A 21,070-nucleotide genomic window follows, 5' to 3' on the forward strand; every position below is an offset into this window, starting at 1 on the left:
ATTGTCAAAGAATAGAAGAAAGTAAAAATGTTTTATCAGCATGCGAATACTTTCTCACTTATCGTTGCAAATTAATATATTTATACTGTATTATCTTAATTTTATATTAGACAATTATATATGTATATCTATTACAAGCATATATATTAATCTGTATAAATAATGATATATATATATATATATATATATATATATATATATATAGTATTCTTATATATGTATACATCATAAGTTGTCTCTCATACCCGGTATATAAATTAAACTCTTAAGGCCGACGACTCGTCAAATTTAATGACGATAGATTTTCGCCGAGGCAAGATAATGTTTTTTCGTGCAATCACAGCTAACTCTCATCGAGGTTTCCAAGGTTTCGGTGACACTCGGAAAATGTCGGATTTATAAGTTTTAATTTAATTACTACGTAAAAGACGAAAGAAATGGAAAAAGTAATTATTTATTAGTGCTCTTGGTAAATGCGCATAAAAGGTCACACCTCAAATTTAAGTTTGATATTAAAGTTTGTTCTGCAATAATCAGTATTTAATATTCAATATTTAAGTTTGACATTAAAGTTTGTGCTGTAATAATCTGTTATTTTTTGACTGAAGAAAACCGTTCACAATATTTACGTGTGGACTGGGGGAGGGGAGAAGCCCCTTCCCTTGCGTCTCTATCCGGAAAAAAATCCAAACTTATTTTTAGTTTTACAAGTAGTTGGGTTGGGTTAAATTAGAATTTTAATAAATTCTAGCAATGAATAAATAATATTCTTCAAGACAAGACTCACAGAAATTCATGTAGTCGCGGTGAAAGCTGTTAAAGAACTGCGAGAAGTAAACAAAATCAATTATTGATAACAAAATATCTATCACCACGTACGTATCTCATAAATGTAAACAAACACTTTTTCCATGTCTTTAACAACAAACACAACGTACACAAACTTTACTTTTTCTAATGTTACTTTATAATACTCTGAGAAAAGGCATTAAAACTATGAAAATTTAATTTGTTACCCAGACAGCACACAATATTTATATATAAAATATATATACAGAATATTTATAATAATTATTTGAATATTTTATAAATATGTATCAAAATATTTTATAAATATTTTTGCATTATTATGTTATAAATATTTTATAAATATCTTAGATTTAACAAATCATAAAGATTTATTATAAATATCATAAAAATATTTATTAAAAATATTGAAAAATCCTTACAAAATGTTACTATTAAATTTTTATTTTTTACTTACCATAAATATTATATAAAATATTTAGTTCATATTTTAATAATATATCGAATAATATTGTTACGATTTTTTTCTTTCAATGTTTACAAAATATATATAAAATATTTATATAATATTTCAAAAAATAAATAGTAAAAAATATTTATGAATATTTATCATAAATATTGTATGCTGTCTGGATCTCCTATATCTCCTAAATCAATGTCGTTTGCCACTTGATTCTTGCAAGGAATTACTCAGAATACTCCTCCCTACGATATACCTAAATGATGATTAAATACGTGACCTTTTATTTACCGTGCTCTTTATAAAGCTTGCGATACGGGCATAATTACTTCACTTCATAAAATTTTTCTGCCGCGTCAATCGTTCTTTTTGGTCGTAATTTTTTGTACTTCCGAGTTTCCAAACGCGAGAGATGCGTGAGCATTTCTTCGCGAAGAAATCGATATTTCGCGCCAGTTTTCATCCCAAATTATTCCTCGACGAAGCCGTATCCCGGCAAGATATCCGTCCTCCTGAACGCGTACCTTTGCACAGGTGTGGTCTGCGCCATCAGCGTGCGGATCTTGCTGGGCGGCGCGGGTATCTGTTTGGGCAGTTCGCTAGACGTCACCATGGAATTCTCCGTCGTCGACGGATCGTCCGCTCGTTCGTATAACGTCCCTTCATCATTCGTCTTACTACCTACCTCCTGGCCCTTGGACGAAACGTCCCCGTCAACGCGACGATCGAACTTCTTGGGCGGCCGAGCTTTCCTATCCCGTATCTTCCAATCGGTCTGCCTCTCGAACGGTCTCGTCACCCTAAGATATCCCACCGCGCCCTCGCTCGGGGTCGCCGTCAAGGTCGTCGTCTTCTTGCGAAAGGAGCCACTGTGTCCGCGAACGTTCACGTACACTCTGGGACGACCGCTCTTTAAATAGTACAGCTTCTCGTCGAGGCTCTGTAGCTTCGGCGATGCTCTCAATAGGACCGGTTTGTCATCGTCGAAGGTGTCGAGGCGATAGTTGGGGCTCAGCCCCATGTCGCGCACCCCGAGGATCGAGTGCGGGATCACCTCGGGATTCGGATAGCCGGGTTCGCTGGGTATTTGGGACTGCTCGCTGGTGATCTGCTGCTGATTCAGCATCGCGTGCACGAGACCCTGCAGATTCGCCGCGTCCATCTCGTCCGCGTTTCGCAGCTCGATCTCGACGAGTCTACGAGAAGGCAAGGGAGAAAGGGAATTGAATTTTCTGCATAACAATTACGGCGGCTATCCGGTGTTCCAAATCGCCCGATAAAAGTGTCTCTCTCGGACATAAATATATAGCGGAACCCGTAAATACATAGCGCGAGTAACGGATTTGAGTGTCTCATCGAAGCTAATCCGATATTAGCGGTGAGATAAACATCGCGAGCGGGAGAATTGCTTTTCGAGCAATCCGTCACGTCATTTTCACGATTCACATTGCAGGTGTCAGAGACGCTTCTCTCCTCTTCGCCGATTTTTTATTAAACCGCAGCGATCATTGCGGCCGCGCGAGAAAAAGGATCGAGACAGTCGAAGGCTTGGCACATTGCTTACAAAATTCTCCTCCTCCAGGTATCGATGCCCCGAAGATGCGTATCGCGATCGTGTAAATCTACCGTCGTTGAAATTACACGGGAGTAATTATTCCCGGTCGAGTTTCTCACGTTTCTCGTCGAGCTCTCCGACGAACGAAGACGGCTTTTCATTCGCCGCTAATTGGGCCGCTTTCTGACGGTGAGAAAGAACGAGCGGCATTTTCCGCTTTTGTTGTGAGCGCTTTAGAATCACGAGGCCACCGAGCAAATATCATTTCCTAATCGCGGTGAGTCGAGAGAGTTTCCCGAAGAGACGCCGTTATGGCTAATGGAATATCGCATTAAAACGTTGGTATCATCCAGTAGTAGTAATAATAATAATAATAATATATATATATATACAGAGAGAAAATTGAATTTGCAACGAAAAAATTCCGATTAATATAGGTCCGGAAATGCTTCGTTAAAAAATTATAGCTAATAAAGTCTCTGCAGGTAATTAGTTAATGAAAATTTAATAAAAACATTTTTATGTTTGCATTTTATTTTATGTTTAGAAAGACCATCGATTTTTTCAAGTTTCTTTTTATGTAATTTAGCTTATGTAATTACTACTTATTTAATTACTCATCAGATTTATTTCGTTATTTTTTTCAAATGAAAGAAGAGTTTTTAAGTTATTTTTAAAAATCATCAAAAAAAAATTTAACTTTTCGAAATTTATTAACTATAACTATTTAATAATAATTATTAGAAAAGAGATTAAATAATAATTATTAAAAAAAGAGATTAAATAATTATTATTAGAAAAGAAATTAAATAATAATTATTAAAAAAAGAAATTAAATAATAATTATTAGAAAAAGAGGTTAAATAATTATTATTAAAAAAAAAGATTAAATAATTATTATTAAAAAAATAATAATTATTAAAAGAGATTAAATAATAATTATTAATAAAGAGATTAAATAAAATATAATTCAACATTATACGTTAGATAAAACTTGATACAATACGCGAAAGAGAGAGATTTTTTAATGTGATCTTTAATAAAATATCTATATCACGCGATCTCTCTTAAAAGTATATTTTGCAACAAGGCATCATATCGTCTCGAGAGTTGGAACGAGTTTGCGATCAATCGACGCCTATTCATCGGATTATTTCGAACTAGTTCCAAGATTCCGAGCGAGCGAAAGTGAAAATTGTCGTCGAGCGTAGCGGCATATAATATCGATACCGGTCGGCGGTATGAAAAAAAAGAGAGGCGCTTTGAAAAGAAGGCCGCTTTAAGAGCGAGTAAGTACCTGTAATCCTCGGGTCTATCTATGTTGACGTCTCGCGCGGGGACGCCGTGAAGGGACTTGCCCTCGAGCGCTTTGCGCGCCGACAAATCCTGATCCTGACGGATGCGATTAGGATGCGACGAGGGCGGCCTCGGCAGGACCATAGCCGACGTGGTCAGCTCGAGCAGGACAAGCAACACGAAGATATTGATCCTCCGCGACATTCTGCAAAAAGATTTTCTCCCATTATTATTTATCTGATTCTAGAAATATGAATAGCAAAAAAACAAAATATATATATATATATATATATATATATATAAAACGACTTTTTTATGGAAAAACACAAGTCTCGTTTTTTTTTTCTAAAATTTGTTTTTTTTCCAGATATTTAATGTCTTTATATTTTGATTACTGATTTTTCATTATTTTTAACTTTTTCGATGATAGATTTGAATTAACTATTATTATTTTGAATGTAACTCGCATTCCAATTGATTATATAATTACGTAATTATTATTTTTAATTAATAAAAATTTTTGTTAGGCATCTAATTGAAAATTATCCGAATCAAGTTTCATATAATTTGCTTTATAAATTTATTAGTCCATTAAGATTACTTTCAAAAAAAAAAAAAAATTAAAAATATAAAATTTAGTTTTTATCATATTAATAAAAAATTATAAATATAAATAATATTACCTATATTTAAAAAATAAAAAAAATCAATTTGTTTCTTTTCATATTTAAAAAAGAAAAACGATTTTTTACAAGCTTCTATCCGATTCTTTAAAATTCTATAACATATTCTATTTATTATAATATATTTAATAATTATAATATATTTTATGATAAAGAGTTTTTTTTAGGCTAGACATTAGTATTTTAATTTATTCGTCTTAATAATTTTTACACACTCCATTTGCTTCTGTAAAGATTGTGATAACTAAACGACCGTCGAAGAGAAATTGAAGGGACTGTTTCCAGCTGTCTTGGTCAACCTTACGTAAGGCGCAATGCGTGTGACTGCGATTGAAATTGCTAGGCCGGAAAGTATTAATAACGTGCGATTAATCGTTTCGTTGCGCGAGACGGCGACCCGAATTTCCGTAATCATGCCCGGGGTGGTTACGCGAGAGCGCGTTATTCTTTCGCGAAATAGGAATGGGTAGGCCTCGGACGGATTTCACGAGAGGCGTTTTCTTCAGCCGCCAAAAAGCCGTGCACGACAAAATAACGGGGCGATGCCGACACGACGTAACGGGCCCGTTGGTAATAAAGGCGGTGAAAGTTTTACGTGCGCGGACCCGATTCCGGTCCCGGCCCGAGCGACAAAAATGATACAATTTCTCTTGTTTTCCTTACGTAAGCTGCGAGAATGCGTACAAAGACGAACAACGTGGAATAACGAGTCGAGCGATCCTACAATTTTCTCGGTAGCTTTCCATCGACTCGTTACACTTTTGCCACCCGATATCTAGTCCGTGAGCTTCTAGATCGATCGCGATCTCCTAATTTTGAGCGCACCTAAGGCGAAGATCCTTAAACGGAATCAGATCGATATGAGAATATGATGAGAATTTGAGCTTGTTTTGTCTAACATCGAGCTGAAAATGAATTTTTTTTCGATAGAAATTTTCAGCACAATTTTAAAAAAATTCTCTGCGAGACTGTCTTAATCTACTTGCAATCTTCTCTTTAGTATTGAAGCTTTTTTAAAAAATATAAAGACAAAAAGATTTAAACAAAAAAATTTCCTATAAACATGGGCCAATAAAGAAAATGCTTCCTTAGAAAGTTAGCGCCCAAAAACCTCTGAAATCACGATTTAAAAAATACTCTTCATTTATGCTGGTATGGCCTTATCTAATTTTTAATCTTGCTTATTGTTAATCCTAGTAAAAAAATTTTACCTTTCTGCATTATTTAAAACAATCACCATAAAAGAATAAAAGGAAAAACAGAAAATGAAAAAAAAAATAAAATAAAAGAAATTTAATATATTTTGTGGAAAAAATCAATTAAAATAAGAAACAAAAATCTTTTTCTTTTATGAAAATAAAATAATTCTTTTTAAACTAAAATAGCACTGTATAATATTTTTAAAATGAAATATTTTATAACCTGGCTAAGAATTTTATAAAACGCTAACATATAACAATTAATATTTAATATAACAATTACTTTCATTTCTACGTCATGTTAAAAATTATTTTCAGATTCTTATTGATAAAAAAAAATTAAAAGAATGTTTGGCAAAAAAATAACAAATTTTTAGAAATCTTTCATAATTTTGATAAAGTAGAAAAAATAAAAGTATCACAATTTTGTACTCAATATTGTTTCTTTTCAAAATTATTTAAGAACATCATCTCACAATCAAAATTGTAATCTCGCAAATCTTCTTCAAGGATACAAAATTATATTTTGTAACAAAAATATATCACTATCGCTGTACTATTACAAGCTGTAAGCCCTACTAATTGGCTTGTAAGATTGAAACGAATGAAATCTCGTATTCCTGCGACATAAATTCCACACCAGTTTAGCCGCGAAATGATAATTGTCCGCCGCTAGCGCGACGATACGTTCCAATAAGCATCCAGCTCTCCGCTCTGATGGCGCAATAATTGAACGGGATCGGGAGATTATTTTCTCGAACAATGCACTCACCTTGCGCCGAGAGCGAGGTGAAAAACCTGCGTCCAGTGTCCCTCCCTTCTCGTTTGACGTTTGACATGCAATTGGTAAATTGGCAATTCCGGGAAATTTAGTGTCGTCGAACTAATTTTTTTTTTTTTTTTTCAGAGATATCTTTCGAAAAACATTTGAGAGAAATGCAAGTTCGTGAGTAGGCCGAGGAAAAGGCCGCTTTCGTGAGATTTCACGGTGAACCTGGAAACGGGCGGTGCTGCGAAACCTCATCGAGGCAGGCCACGTGCGATTGTTTTCGCGTGCGGTTTCATCGCTTTATCTAAACGCAAAATCTCCTTTCTACCCTACTATCGGTGCAGGAAATGAAAGGAAACGCATTTCGAATCATCAAGTAATAAAGATGACTCATTCTGTGGTATATATCGCATATTTTCGCGCCCTATCGATCAAATTATCGATAATATCGCGAAGGTACTTTGTGTAATTTTCTTCACATAAGATCGGACGGAATTCTCTCGAATTTATTCGCTCAATTTCTCGTATTCGACAGTTTGCGATTGTAATATACAGACAATGTTCCTCTTAAAGAGCGAATAAACTTATTTTCTCTTCTCTTTTTTTTTTCTCTCCGTCGTGAAAGTATTCGTTTGCCAGCCGAATAATAATTAAAACTTTTTCCATTCTCATGCTTGGAAACTTTTTCGATTTTGTTCACTACTTTCTCCTATTCTCCTCCTCTTTATATCGTCTCTTATTGGAAATTTATTAAAAGAATGATCCAGCGAAATGCTTTTTATATCGCTTTTTATGGAAAATTAAAAGTGGAAATAATTATCGAACATATTAAAGATGGATCGACCAAATAATCAAATAAAACCATGTCACAAATAATTAAAACAATCTAATTGAATTGTTAATTTTAGCAGTTAATTTTATTTTATTATATTTTATAATTATAATTATAATTTTATTATATTTTATATTACATTATAATTTAATTTTATATTATTATATATATGATAATATAAATGTTTTTCTAAAAGATTTTTGAATCGCTTTTTAAATCGCGTTTTACACACGATTAAGTAACAAGTTTTAAATAAAAATCTAATATTTTATTTATATTTTTATTTTATTTTATTAAAGGATGCATTGTCACGAATACTGGTTTCACGAAATAGGCTATATTATTATGACGATTTATATATATATATATATATATATATATATATATATATATATATACAAGAGGACAGTAGAATTCTCTCGCATAATGTCCGTAATTTCGCGTTACCGTTCGCGCTCGGCAAAAGTATAACGGGGAGTCCCCGCACGCTCTCTCCTCGAGCGAGATCTACTCGGGCGATACACGTCGCCAGATAGGTGTGGTTGACCCACCTCGGCTTCGGTGAACAGGTTCTCTTAAAAAGTGCAAGTGCAATCGTTGCCCTGGTGAACGTGCTCGGCTAACGCTGGGCGAAGCGGAGCATGTGACTCCACGTGGAGCCGATCTGTCAAACGACCTGTCAGGCGACGGCTCTCTGGCATTCTCACCAGACAGTCGCGCTTACCGAATCGCTTGACATTTTTCATGCCGACGTCATCGGTGGTGCACTGCACTGCGTTTTATCTCTATATCGATTTTCTCCTCTTACGCTGTTTACATAATCCATGCGAGCCGAGAATATTATTTAAATAAATCAACTGGTTAAATAATCAAGATTTTTCAACACACACATATATATATATTTAATGATTTTCCAAATACCTTCGTAATTTAATCTGCCGTTCAATTTTTATCGAGCGTAGATATATTTACATTTGTAATTGCAATTTATCGTTACTTTATTTCCTGCATTTCGCGAAAACGCAAAGTGGCTGTGCGAGTAAATATGCTTAATTTTCGAGAAAGTTACAGACTCGATCAGGTTTCTTGATTTCTTGTGGTCGGAAAATAATCAAAATCGCGCGGTTTGCGTTAATCGGGAAAGTTTCTCTTAATCGTCGGTAAAGAACGTCTTCAGAATTTCCTTGAAAAAAAAAACATGAAGTAGCGAATAAAGTTTGTTGATTTTCTTCGAATATCGGATATCGTGCGAATAAAATCTCTTTGAGCAATTTTTAAAGACCAAAGAGTTTCAAGTTTCTAACTTTAATTAACGGTAAAAACTTTTACTGTAAAAAATCTGCCGATTCGATTTAAAAAGACAGACGATTTGAATCGATCGCAACGTATTGCGCAAGTGAAATGATATGAATTTGTATGTCGCTCTATATGTACAGGGTGTCTCACAATCTCCGTACAATATTTTAATAGTATAGAGATAAAACTACGTATTAGCAATCAGCTGATATTAATAAACTATACTTGTACATAAAATATTTAACATTTTCTTAAATAACAATTTAAATAGTTGATTAATTATTATATTTCTTATTAAAAATATAAATTTAATATTTTCAACATTTAAGAAACAAAGTTTCTTTTTGTTTGGATCGCGCGAGGAAGTTTTGTGGAAATTAATTTGTTTATTTTATCTGTCAATAACAGATGACAGATCACGTGTGTAAATTTAGTTACGGACACGAATTTACGCAATATTATTGACAAACTTTGATCACTTATAATTCAAAAACTATTGTAGCCTTAATATTTTTGTATTAAGAGCTTTTACTGCATTTTGCCTCTAGAATACACTATTAAAATATTATACGGAGATTGTGAGCCACCCTGTATCGATATATAAATGACAGAGAGTGACTTTGTTCGTTGAAATAGGACAAGGCAGAAATTCGTAAAGTTATCTCTCTATTCATTGTCGCACTTTCAGTTCTGATTAATGAACTCTCGCTGCAAAACGCAAACATAATGAAAGACCGTTCGTTCCTCGCGTATCCGCGAGATCAAATTGAAATGCCGCGTTAAATCTTTCCATTCCGAAATAATGTATATAAGAAAAGAATAAAAATGAACGCGCGTATTTACAGGGAATTTACAATCGATTCTTCGTCTTGAGAGGCAACATACAATCTATGGATTGTATATAAATCTCGCGGCGAATGAAGATGAAACGGTAGCGAAGTAGGACGTGGAGAATTTATTGTCGCAGCCTCCGTATGTTCGTATTCGTATGACACGCGAGACTAGAGAACGAATGCAAGCAGGAATGCATAAATAATCACTGATACGAGCTATATATCCGCGCGTAAACTTATCTCGTATCAATAGTCAGATCGATTTCGCAAAGATATTTAACAAGGAATATATTTACTGCTTGAGAAGTACAACGTAAGATGAATAAAGAAAAATAATATTTTTTCTCTCCGTCGTATTCGCAAACATTCACGAATTTATCTATTATATGGTATGCAATTACAAATGTAAAAAAACAATTTTTTTTAATAAAAACAAATTTTGTTTTTTTTTTCTGTTATTTTTTTAAATATATTTTCTTTTGTTAACGTAATTAAAAAAAAAAACTAAAGTTTTATATTTTTAATTTATTTTTTTTGGAAAGTAATTTTAATGAAATTTATATCAAATTATATCAAATTTGATATGATTCGGATAATTTTCAATTAGGTGCATAACCAAAATTTTTATTAATTAAAAATAGTAATTATATAACTATATAGCCAATTGGAATGCAAGTTACATTCAAAATAATAATAGTTAATTAAAATTTATCATCTAAAAAATTAAAAATAATAAAAAATTTTAAGAATTAGAAAAATTTTAAAAATAAAATTAATAAAAATATAATAAAGATATTAATAAAAGATATGAACAATAATAAAGATATTAAATATCCGGGAAAAAAAGAAGCGTTGTTTTTTTTTCATTAAAAAATTGTTTTTTCTAAAAAAAAAAACCATTTCATTTCTTTCCTATTTATATCTCTACATGCAATGCTGTCTCTTGTAGATATTTATTACGAAAGTAATCGTTAGATTTCACATCGGGAACAACGATCCGCGTGCGCTGAATATTATACCGGCAAATTTTTAATTAGCCGGCATATTATTCCGCTCACATGATGGAAAATTTATTATGTCCGTAATCGCAATATCGCCCATATTATGTCTACGATAAATCCAAGGGAGTTTCACGCTCATTAAATAAAGGAATCGAGACGCGAGAGGACGAGATGGCGCGTGCCGATTTCACTATATTAATTAGTATTCATAATCGCGTACGCGCGAGCATCATCATCGCAACGAAAGAAAATTTTTCTCTCTCTCTCTCTCTCTCTCTCTCTCTTTCCTTTCGCGTTGTCCATTGTTGTTCGCTTTCGCCGGCATCGATAAAAGAAGATATAAAACGACGCTTGTGAAAGAAATATTTTTCTTTTTTTTTTTTTTTACGACGACATAAGAGTGACGATTCCCGGGACAATGATCGATATTTTGAATATTCGATGACTGTGGCTACTGATTCGGCGATTCGAAGGACTTTCGAGACAAGCTGATGGCAATGGTCAACGCGAGCTACATCGCGCCGTATCGGAACTTAGAAAGTTTCGAGGAAACGTTGCCGCCGGTTTGCATGTCGAGCTGGTCGACTCCCACGCCACACTTACGGGCACTTGCTTACATTCTTACGTAAGTGTATACTCGGCGAGGATCCCTCGATCGCGCGTTATCGTTCGCCGAACCATCGAACCACGAGGTGTGCTACGAGGAAAGCCGAGATGCGGCAATTAAATTCACACCTGAACGGAAAGTGAGAGTCTTGTGGTCAAGGCCCGGAGGCTGGCCCCTCCCCCTTCCCCCTTCTCCCGGGACCCAGCTGTTCGAGTGTGTCCTTTAGCGATTTCAAGAGACAAAGAGAGAGAGAGAGAGAGAGAGAGAGAGAGAGAGAGAGAGAGTGGCGACTTTTATTCGAGTTATGCGTTCTCATTTAGATTAATCATTCGCCGATCCTTGAAACCTTCCTTAAGAAAGAAACAATGTCGTCGTTGTTTTCTCCGCTCCTTAGAGCGTCATGAGATCCTGAGAGGCGACAAGTAGGGATGTAAATAAAAAAAAGATTTTTTTTTTTTCATAAAAAATAATTTAAAAAAAAAAAACAAACCTCGTTTTTCCTTACAAAAATTCATTTTTTTTTCAGATATTATAATATCTTTATATTTTTGATTATTGTAAATTGATTTTTAATTATCTTTAACTTTTTAGATGATAGATTTAAATTAATCATTATTATTACTTTATATATTATTGTATTATATATTATTATATTGTTATTATATTATATATTTTACATTATATTATCTAATTGAATATTAATCGAATTATGTCGAGTTTTATTTGCCGCAAAAATCTCATCAATCCATTACTTTCAAAAAAAAAAAAAAAAATAAATAAATAAATGGAAAATATAAGAATTTTAATTCTTTTATTAAAAAATTTTAGTTCTTTTATTAAAAAAATTTTTAACAAAAAAATAATATATTTAAGAAAATAATTTAAAAAAATATTTTTTTTAACTATTTTTTTCTATTAGAAAAAAAAAAAAACAGTTTTCTATATCTCTAGCGAAAAAAGAAGGAATTTTGAAATAACAACGATGAAATAGAATATAATAGCGATAATTGACAATTATTATTACACATCGGGATGTTGAATTAAAAAAAAGAGGGTTACGTGACGTTTGTTCGCTGAAAAAAAAAAAAGAGAGAGAGAGAAAAAAAACTGCAATCAGAGCGCCGCGCCTTTCCTCTCGTTCCTCCGTTCGTCGCGGAGGAAGGAAATGATCTCCACGTTGAAAACGTGATCGCAATCGATCATGATTGTCCCGCAGCGGACACGAAACGAACGAGCACAGTACATTTAATTGACCCTTTATGTAACTCGGCACTTTTTCCTCGCGCGCGAATCGAACAGTCATCTCGTACTCTAGTCTCATTTATTCTATCGAAAGTGAAGACAAAGTGCGACGTTCTTACCTGAGGGAGGAACGTTTGGGGCGATGGTCATTAATTAATATCGCGTCATAATTTATTCACGTGACTTATTTGCTATTCGTTGCGCTTCGATTATTTTATCTAATTAATTTTCTTATCCAAGCGTATTTATTGAAAATAATCAAGAGAGAGAGAGAGAGAGAGAGAGAGAGAAAATGATAAGCATATTTGCCACAAATTTACGCAGACGATATTCATTGGGAGTGACGTTTAACGAGCTTGTTTTGATTACAGCTTTGCGATCGTTCTTCGTTCGCGTTGCGATTACAATGGCGTTTCGCAACGCAAAGCAATTAACTTCCATTAGAAGATTATTGGCGGATGTCGAGCGATTTAATTCAACGCAAATTGACGATTGCGAAGTATTTATGTATAAATGAATATTGACCACACGCCTAAACCTCTCACGATCTTATTCGAATATCATTCGCTGAAATTGTCATGCGATTCTTCTCTTTCTTCGAAATTTCAATGACAAATTATTTCCAAAAATAATTCCACAAAAAAATTCTAATTAATAAATTCTTGTATATATTTTACAATCGCGTCAACAATGATTGTTTCAGCCTTCAGATTCGAAGATTGGATCGCGATACTTGTTTTTCCATCAATTTATTATATCTTAACGAGTCTGAAGCTATCCTTATACATCAGCTATACAAATTTAAGTCGCTTTTATAAGCGTGATGCGAGGAGAATCGCGACAATAAAATTTGAATGTCACCACTTGAATATCGGGACGTCATTGTACGCGACGAGTCTTCTTTACCTATTCATCACCGCTATTGAAATTGATCACTGCGTGAAATCGTTGTCGCGAAATTCATGACATAAATAATGCGATTATTGAAGGCGCGACTTTGCAAATAAATTTCGATTAAAGCTCGAAATTATTATTTAATCGAATTAATCAAAATCATGCTCATCCGTTTTATTTGCAGAATCGTTTCATTTAAATCCTTAAAAATTATTAACGCCTTGCACGTTTAATATTAAGTGTGATAATTTTGTTCAAAAACGATTTCAATATAATTGATAACGTATTTTTTTTTTCATTTAAAAAGAAACAAATAATGTTTCTTATTTCATGCTTTTTTAAAAATATAATATACTATCTAAATATAATATTATTTAATAATATTATTTATTATTTATTATTTAATAATATTAATTTAAAATATTATTTAAATATATTATTTTCGTTAAAAAAATTTTTTTTAATGAAAGAAACTAAAATTCTTATTCTATTTTTTAATTTATTTTGTTTCAAAGTAATTTTATTGGATTGACAAGACTTTTGCGACGTTACATCAAAGTCACTATAATTCGGAAAATTTTCAATTAGATGCATAATAAAAATTCTTATTAATTAAAAATAGTAACTGCATAGCTAATTCAAGCTACACATTTAAAATAATAATGCTTAATTAAAAAATCTATCATTTAAATAGTTAAAAATAATGAAAAATTAATTTGCAGTAATTAAAATATAAAAATATAAAAATATTATATCTGAAAAAAACAGCTGATTAGTTTCTCAAAAAAAAAAAAAATTGTTTTCTATTAAAACAATATATATATATATATATATATATATATATATATATATATATATATATATATTTCTGTTTACATCTTTCTTTATGACGACAATAAAAAATCGTTATACCACAAATGCAAGAAATAATTATTGTACTCTAAAGTCGTCCTTACTAAAACATTGAACGATACAAACGTACCTGAGGTACGACGAACGCATGATTTTGAATCCAGCACCTTGTAGGAATGCACGTATAGAGTCGATTTCTCGTCTATCGTCGGCTTCTCGATATCGTTATTCTTCCTCAGCCTTCAAGCAAGGCAGATTTGAAAACACTCGATCTTCTTATTATGCAACGCACGATCCCATATTCGTCCGCGTGCGCGCGAAGATCGCGCCGAGGATCGGTATCATCTACAACTCGATTCCTCGACGATGAGACTTGGTCGCGGCTCCGTGTTGCACTGCGGCCAAGGATCGAGTGAAGGTAATGAAATAGCTAAGTGATGCCATATTGTTGTCTCTCTCTCTCTCTCTCTCTCTCTCTCTCTCTCTCTCTCTCTCCCCCTCGCTCGCTCGCTCTTCCCACGTGCGCCTTCCACCACTCTTTGCGCTTGAAGATTTTCTGATTGGCCTCGTCGGAGATTTTTAATTCCTCTCGCGACGCACGTGACTCGCGAAAATCAAGTATATTTTGCGATAAAAGAGATGGATTTTTTTATTTTAATCGAAACACGATGGGATGGATCTAAGGATTCTAGGGCAGATAAATTTACATGTCTGAGAGATAAAAAATAATTTTGCTCCATTATAATGAAAAACGGATTAAAATGCATAGCTTTAAAGAGAAATTGATGCATCGCGAAAGTATTTGCAAGTAGAAAAGGTCAAGCTTCAATTTCACGAGGCCAATCGTCGCCGCTGCGAATGCCGCTTCTAGATTAGCTTTATCTCGCTCGCGATAAATGATGCAATATAGCTGCATAAATCTCCTAATAAGTTAACATTGTCGCAACACAGCGATGAACCATTGAACCCCTCACGGATATATCAAGATGACATCTTTTGCGTTTCCGATGCACGTCGCGATAAGGAGTACAGTTAATCCCAAATTGTTGTTAAGCAACGAAGATTAAGATAATACGCAATTATTATTACGTTTTTCTGATTGATATATGCCTGAAGATCGTCTTTGTAATCTCATTACAAAATTTCTTTCGTTTTTACGATGTCAATATACAGGGTGTTCAAAAGCTATAGCTTTTGTTTTGTTATTTATTTATTTTTTACGCCTTATAAAAATTTAATAAAATTAGTGTAATTTAATTTTAATTTTAATTTTAATTTTAATTTTAATTTTAATTTTTGTTATTTAACTACCCATCAAATTTATTTTCTTACTTCTTTCAAGTAAATTAAGAGTTTTGAGATTAATTTTAAAAATCATCAAATTGACTGGCGCGTTTGTTAAAATAATTTTGTTAAACTAGAGAAAATATTTATTAATTTATTAAAATATAAGATACAAGAATATATTATATCTTAAATTTTTTAGGCAAAATCTTTCTTTCTCAACAAAATTCTTAGCAATGCCTCGTCACGGAATCAAGCAACACGAAACATTTATGTCTTGCGATAAACTAATCTTTATGCATATCGAAAGATATAGATCATAATAAAAAAATTCTCGTCGTGTTACTCTGAAGGAATTCCGTTAAGGAACAACAAAATAGTTTGACCGCGAATTAACATTTGGCATCTAACTGTCTCACGAAGAGAATCCGCCGTGATCTCTCGTGAAATCGAGATGAGGCTACCCCCTCTTTCTCTCTTTCTCTTATTTTCATCGCCGTTAACCCAGAATACACACATCTATCTTCCCCATTATCTGCGTTTTTTTATACGCCCTTCCCCCTCTCGACAAACCCCAGTAATTCCCAGCAACAATGAAGCGCGATTCCCATGAGCGATATTTGTGACTCCTGATCTAATTAGTTTGTGAGTCGCGATCTTTTTTAGCTCATTAACGTTAATTCGAAATGAGCGCGTAGTACGCGTATAACAGACACTTCGTATAAGTTGAAGAATTTTTGGAATGTAGGATAATTTGGAGATGACACTTAATATTGACATTTAATATTTATTTAATGTTTATTTAATATTTTTATTGAATAAAAAAAAATTCTGGCATAAATACATATATATTCGTATGTAAATGTGTGTGTGTGTGTGTGAAATTAATCGAATTTTGTTTCGATAAAGTAGAGCATATCAAAAGCGCGATCTACTTTTCTTAATTTCTGCATTAAGGATGTATGTGACATATATCGAAACTAACAAAAGCATTAAAATTTCATAGATGTTCTACTATTTCTTCTGAATGTTTGTGCAAAAACTAAATACAATTCTCTTAACGGTTTGAAAGTTATTTAAATTTGAAGTTACTATTGATTCTTATGAAAAATCGTCTATTGTAGCACTTATTGATAAATTTGACAAAGAAAAAATATTACCAATGAAATAAAAATTTTCACATATATTAAGGAAATTCTAATAAATATTTATGCAAAACTTGATTTATATCCATTAATTCGTTTAAAAGTTATTTATTAAAAATTGTAGAAAAATATTATCTGTCTCTTTTCCTCTTTCTGCAAATTATTCGTTTTTCATTGTTTTTTGCAATTGATTTCAGAGGATATTCACGATTAAAAGTTTTTGCCATAAATTAGGAAAAATATTAATTACAACTATTTTCTTTTACGAAGACATCAAAATCCATATTATCTTGTGATACTTTAATTTTTGTATAACCCGAATTTATTTTTTTTTTATTTTTCAAACAGTATAAACGTAAGAAACATGTTTTCTTTTTAATTTTGACAATATTTTGCTACTATTGTACATCCAGAATCAAATGTCTGTAAAAATTGTGACATACAAAATTTTAATAACTTATTTTAATAACTTTGCAAAGGATCCGATATTTTTAATCTATCAAACTTTTCTTTCTTTAATATATAGCCAAAAAATTACTGTTTATTGTAAATAAAGATTTAAAAAACCGAATTTTTTAAAAATAGGATAAGAAACTAAGTAAAAAATATTTTTGGGTAAATAAATGTTTTTTTTAATAATTTTGAAAAATAGTGTTAGTTTTTTTTTAACAAAAAATGGTATGGGAATTAAATTAATTTTGTTTACTGGATCAGTAATTAATTTCAATAGATGTGATTGAGCTGATTACTACTTCGTATTTGTTTAATTAATTAAATTGGAATATTTTAAAATAGATTAATTTTGATTTTTATAATTGATTTTATAATTCAATGGTATTTTTTGATTTTCTTTATTTTTAAAGTTTCATAAAAGTTGGAAAAAAAACTCTCTCAAGCATAATTAAACCGTTGTTATTTTTATTATTTTTGTTATTTTGTAAAACCAGAAGTGAGAATAACACATGACATGGAATCTGATATCCAATTTTAATAAATTCGATGCTCATTTTTCAAATCCATGCATCAAAGGTGAATAAATAAGCATCAAAATAAAATTTGTGCTCTAAATTTTTGAAAATTCTGAATAATCAATGAGGAAAAAAAATCCATTTTTTAAGGGAGTAAAAAACAGTTTTTTTATTCAATATTTCTATTTTTTTACTACCCGTTTATCTCTATTCGTGCGACAATAGTTTTGTACTAATCGCAGAATAATGGAGAATAAGACGAATAATATATTGCGTAACGGGTCTCACACATCCTTGCGTTGCGCGCACGTGCGCGTTTCGTTACACGAGAAGCTACTTTTAATTACTGTCCCGTCTATGCGGCTTCTAACGGAATTTAATTTTGAGAAAATTGACCGGAAACCTCGACGGGCGAGCGTGCGCGAGCCTTTACATAGACATCCATCCGGGCTGCATCCTCGCCGACTTGACGGATGCGGGGACCGGCACGACAATGCATTCATTGGACGCGTTCCTATACAAAAGGAAGCGAGGCTATGCAGAAATCAGAACGCGTATCCGTCGGGCGTCCTTAAACCTAAGCGGAGTGAGCGGGGTCGGGAGGTGAAAAGGCGTCAGTGGAAAGTCAACCGGCAGCGCGACAAACAAATCTGAATAGAGGATACAATTGTTGCCCGCGGATTGAACTCTTGATCTTGATCTGACAAGAACTTGTTTCGAACGAGTTTCTCTTTGTTTTTTCTTTCCCTTGATTCTCTACACTTCTTTTTTTCTCCGCGCATCTCTTTGCTTCGCGGCTGAAACGAATCGAATTTTCGATTGTCCGCGAAAGAATAGGAAACCACGCCATTTTACATTTTAATTACTGATTTTTCATTATTTTTAAATGATCGATTTGAATTACCCATTATTATTTTGAATGTAATTCGCACTCCAATTGGCTTATGTAATTACTTTTCTTAATTAATAAAAATTTTTGTTATGCATCTAATTAAAAATTATCAAAATCATATCGAGTTTTTTTATAATTTCCATAAGCCTCATCAATCTATTAAAATTATTTAAAAAGAAAAATAAATTAAGAATATAAAACTAGTTTTTTTTTTGACAAAAAAAATAACATTATATTCAAAAAATAATAAAAAATTATTTATCTTTTTTTAATAAAAAAAGAATTTTCTTCAACTTTTTTTCGCAAAAAAAAAAAAGAACGGTTTTTTTATATCTCTACTTATACTCCTATCTATCACCGAAACGTCACGTCAAAATAATTACAATCAACAGGTTGCGACTAATTCGCGATTATCGCGTCTAATTAAATGCTCGCGGTATGTCTTCGTTTTTTTTTTTTTTATTCGAGACATGCTAATTTAAAAAAAAACAAAAATAACCCTCGATATCATTTCAACAGCGTATAATTAATATCGTGTCTAATAATTCACGTCTTATTTCCCGACGAGATTGATCGAACAGTTTTTTATCGAGGGACAGTACGAGAGCGGCGGAGAGAGATAATAATGGCCGCGCAAAGTGAAAGCACCTGCTCCGAAAGGACGCTAAGAAATCGTGAATACGCGCCAAATTTAGTATACATTAATTATCCATCATATTGCGGACACCATTCATTCGCCAATCACTCGAGTTGCTTGATTGACGTCCCATCCACCGCTATTATTTGCCAGACACGGAAATCGTGCATTATAAATGATTATAAGAGAGAAAGAGAGAGAAAAGGGGTTGATAATATATATTAAATATATCCGCGAATCTCGGATCTTTGACGAAAAAAGGTCTGCGAATCCTTCGCGGAGACAGACCTTAAATGGCGAAATACTGGAGTAAAGGAATCGAATACCGGGCGTAACGTTATTATAGCGCGGTCTTCCGAAGAACAATCAAGGTGGAAACAGTGTCCATCCATCATAAAGAGGTCGAGCTATCATGAAAAAGAGTCGTTAACTCGACTAAAGGCCACGACGAAAAAAATCGTGCCACTTCTGGTTTACCGCGACGGCGTGTCGCGATCGGATCGCAACTAGACCGAGTAGAAAAAAAAAAAAAAACTTGACCGTGAATCGCGTTTGTGAGGACAAAGACGAGCTGAGAAATTACTCTACTTGAGAGCAAGAGGTAAACCTAATTTCGGGGCAAAGATCGCGCAAGAGTCGCGTGACCGTGAAGCGGAGCTTATTTTATATCTTAATCTGAGATGTTTTATATTTTGATATAAAATATAAAATATCTCGTAAAATATTTAATTTTGATCTTAACACGTTATAATTGTGCGTCTATTGCAGAAATAGAGATGTAAATTGAAAAAAAAAAAAACTTGAAAAACAAGAAGTCTCATTTCTTTTTAAAATTTTCCTTTTTTTCAGATATTTTAATATCTTTTTATTTTGATTATTGCAAATTGATTTTTCATTATTCTTAACTTTTTGAATGACAGATTTGAATTAACCATTATTATTTTAAACGTAGCTCGCATTCCAATTGACTACATATTTATGTAATCACTATTTTTAATTAATACAAATTTTTGTTATGCATCTAATTGAAAATTATCCGAATCATTGAGTTTGCCGCAAAAATCTCCATTAAAATTACTATAAAAAAAAAAGGAATATAACTTTAGTTTCTTTTTTATTTTGTTAACAAAAAAAAAATAATATTATATTTAAAATACATAAAGAAATATATGAAAAATATATAAAATAATATGAAATAATATAAATATATAAAAATAAAATAAAAAGTATAAAAATATATAAAATAATATAAAATAATATATAAAAAAAATAATGAAAGAAAAGAAAATATTTTTTAACGAAAAAAAAACCCACTGTTTCTTTTTATTAAAAGAAAAAATGATTTTTTACATGTCCACGCGGGACAGACAGATTATTGCGAAACAAGCGTCTAGGACGTCCGGGGAAAGGGTTAAAATAGCTACGACGAGAGAGAGAGAGAAAGAGAGAGAGAGAGAGACCAGTTCTCTCGCTGGCTGTGCAACTCGCCGGCGAGTTCGCCGATTGCACCTTCGGCAATGAGCTGAAATGGAAAGCGATTTTAAAAGCGCCCGGCAATCGCGTTATTACTTACGCCTTTCCCTTCTATCGCCTCGAGAAAACGAGATATAAATCGCTCATACGTGGCGGGATATATACGCGGTGTTACCGGCCGCAACGCAATTAAGCCCGTATATTTTTGACGTAACGCGTTTGTTTGCGTGCCTCCGCAACCTGCGCATACCTTCTACGAAAGTTAGATCGACAATTTCAATTACTCGAGCAATCTGTGACAGCATCTGTCACAGATTTTTTTTATTTTTCGATTTTTTTATATTT

At 32.7% G+C, this 21,070-nt stretch overlaps 2 protein-coding genes across 2 annotated transcripts in view; one reads left to right on the forward strand and one right to left on the reverse strand.

Moving 5' to 3' along the window:
- Positions 1-21,070, forward strand: part of LOC126855107 (unconventional myosin-If-like) — a 40,520-nt gene that overhangs the window by 11,498 nt on the left and 7,952 nt on the right. The gene's annotated exons all lie outside the window — the stretch shown is intronic.
- On the reverse strand, positions 2-14,723 carry LOC126855145 (uncharacterized). The gene is made up of 3 exons (XM_050602550.1): positions 14,457-14,723; positions 4,120-4,323; positions 2-2,463 (listed from the first exon to the last, which is right to left on the reverse strand). The coding sequence occupies exons 1-3, from the start codon at positions 14,474-14,476 to the stop codon at positions 1,737-1,739; spliced, it is 951 nt and encodes a 316-aa protein (XP_050458507.1). The 5' UTR covers positions 14,477-14,723; the 3' UTR covers positions 2-1,736.

This window comes from Cataglyphis hispanica, chromosome 15, assembly GCF_021464435.1.
Source record: "Cataglyphis hispanica isolate Lineage 1 chromosome 15, ULB_Chis1_1.0, whole genome shotgun sequence".
NCBI lineage: Eukaryota > Metazoa > Arthropoda > Insecta > Hymenoptera > Formicidae > Cataglyphis > Cataglyphis hispanica.

Bases quoted from the DNA above. Each gene is read 5' to 3' on its own strand.
- LOC126855145 (XM_050602550.1), bottom strand. From the start codon at position 14,476: ATGCGTTCGTCGTACCTCAG. The intron at 4,324-14,456 runs GTACGTTTGTAT...ATCTTTTTGCAG, and splicing joins ATGCGTTCGTCGTACCTCAG to AATGTCGCGGAGGATCAATA. The intron at 2,464-4,119 runs GTACTTACTCGC...GCCTTCTCGTAG, and splicing joins GATAGACCCGAGGATTACAG to ACTCGTCGAGATCGAGCTGC.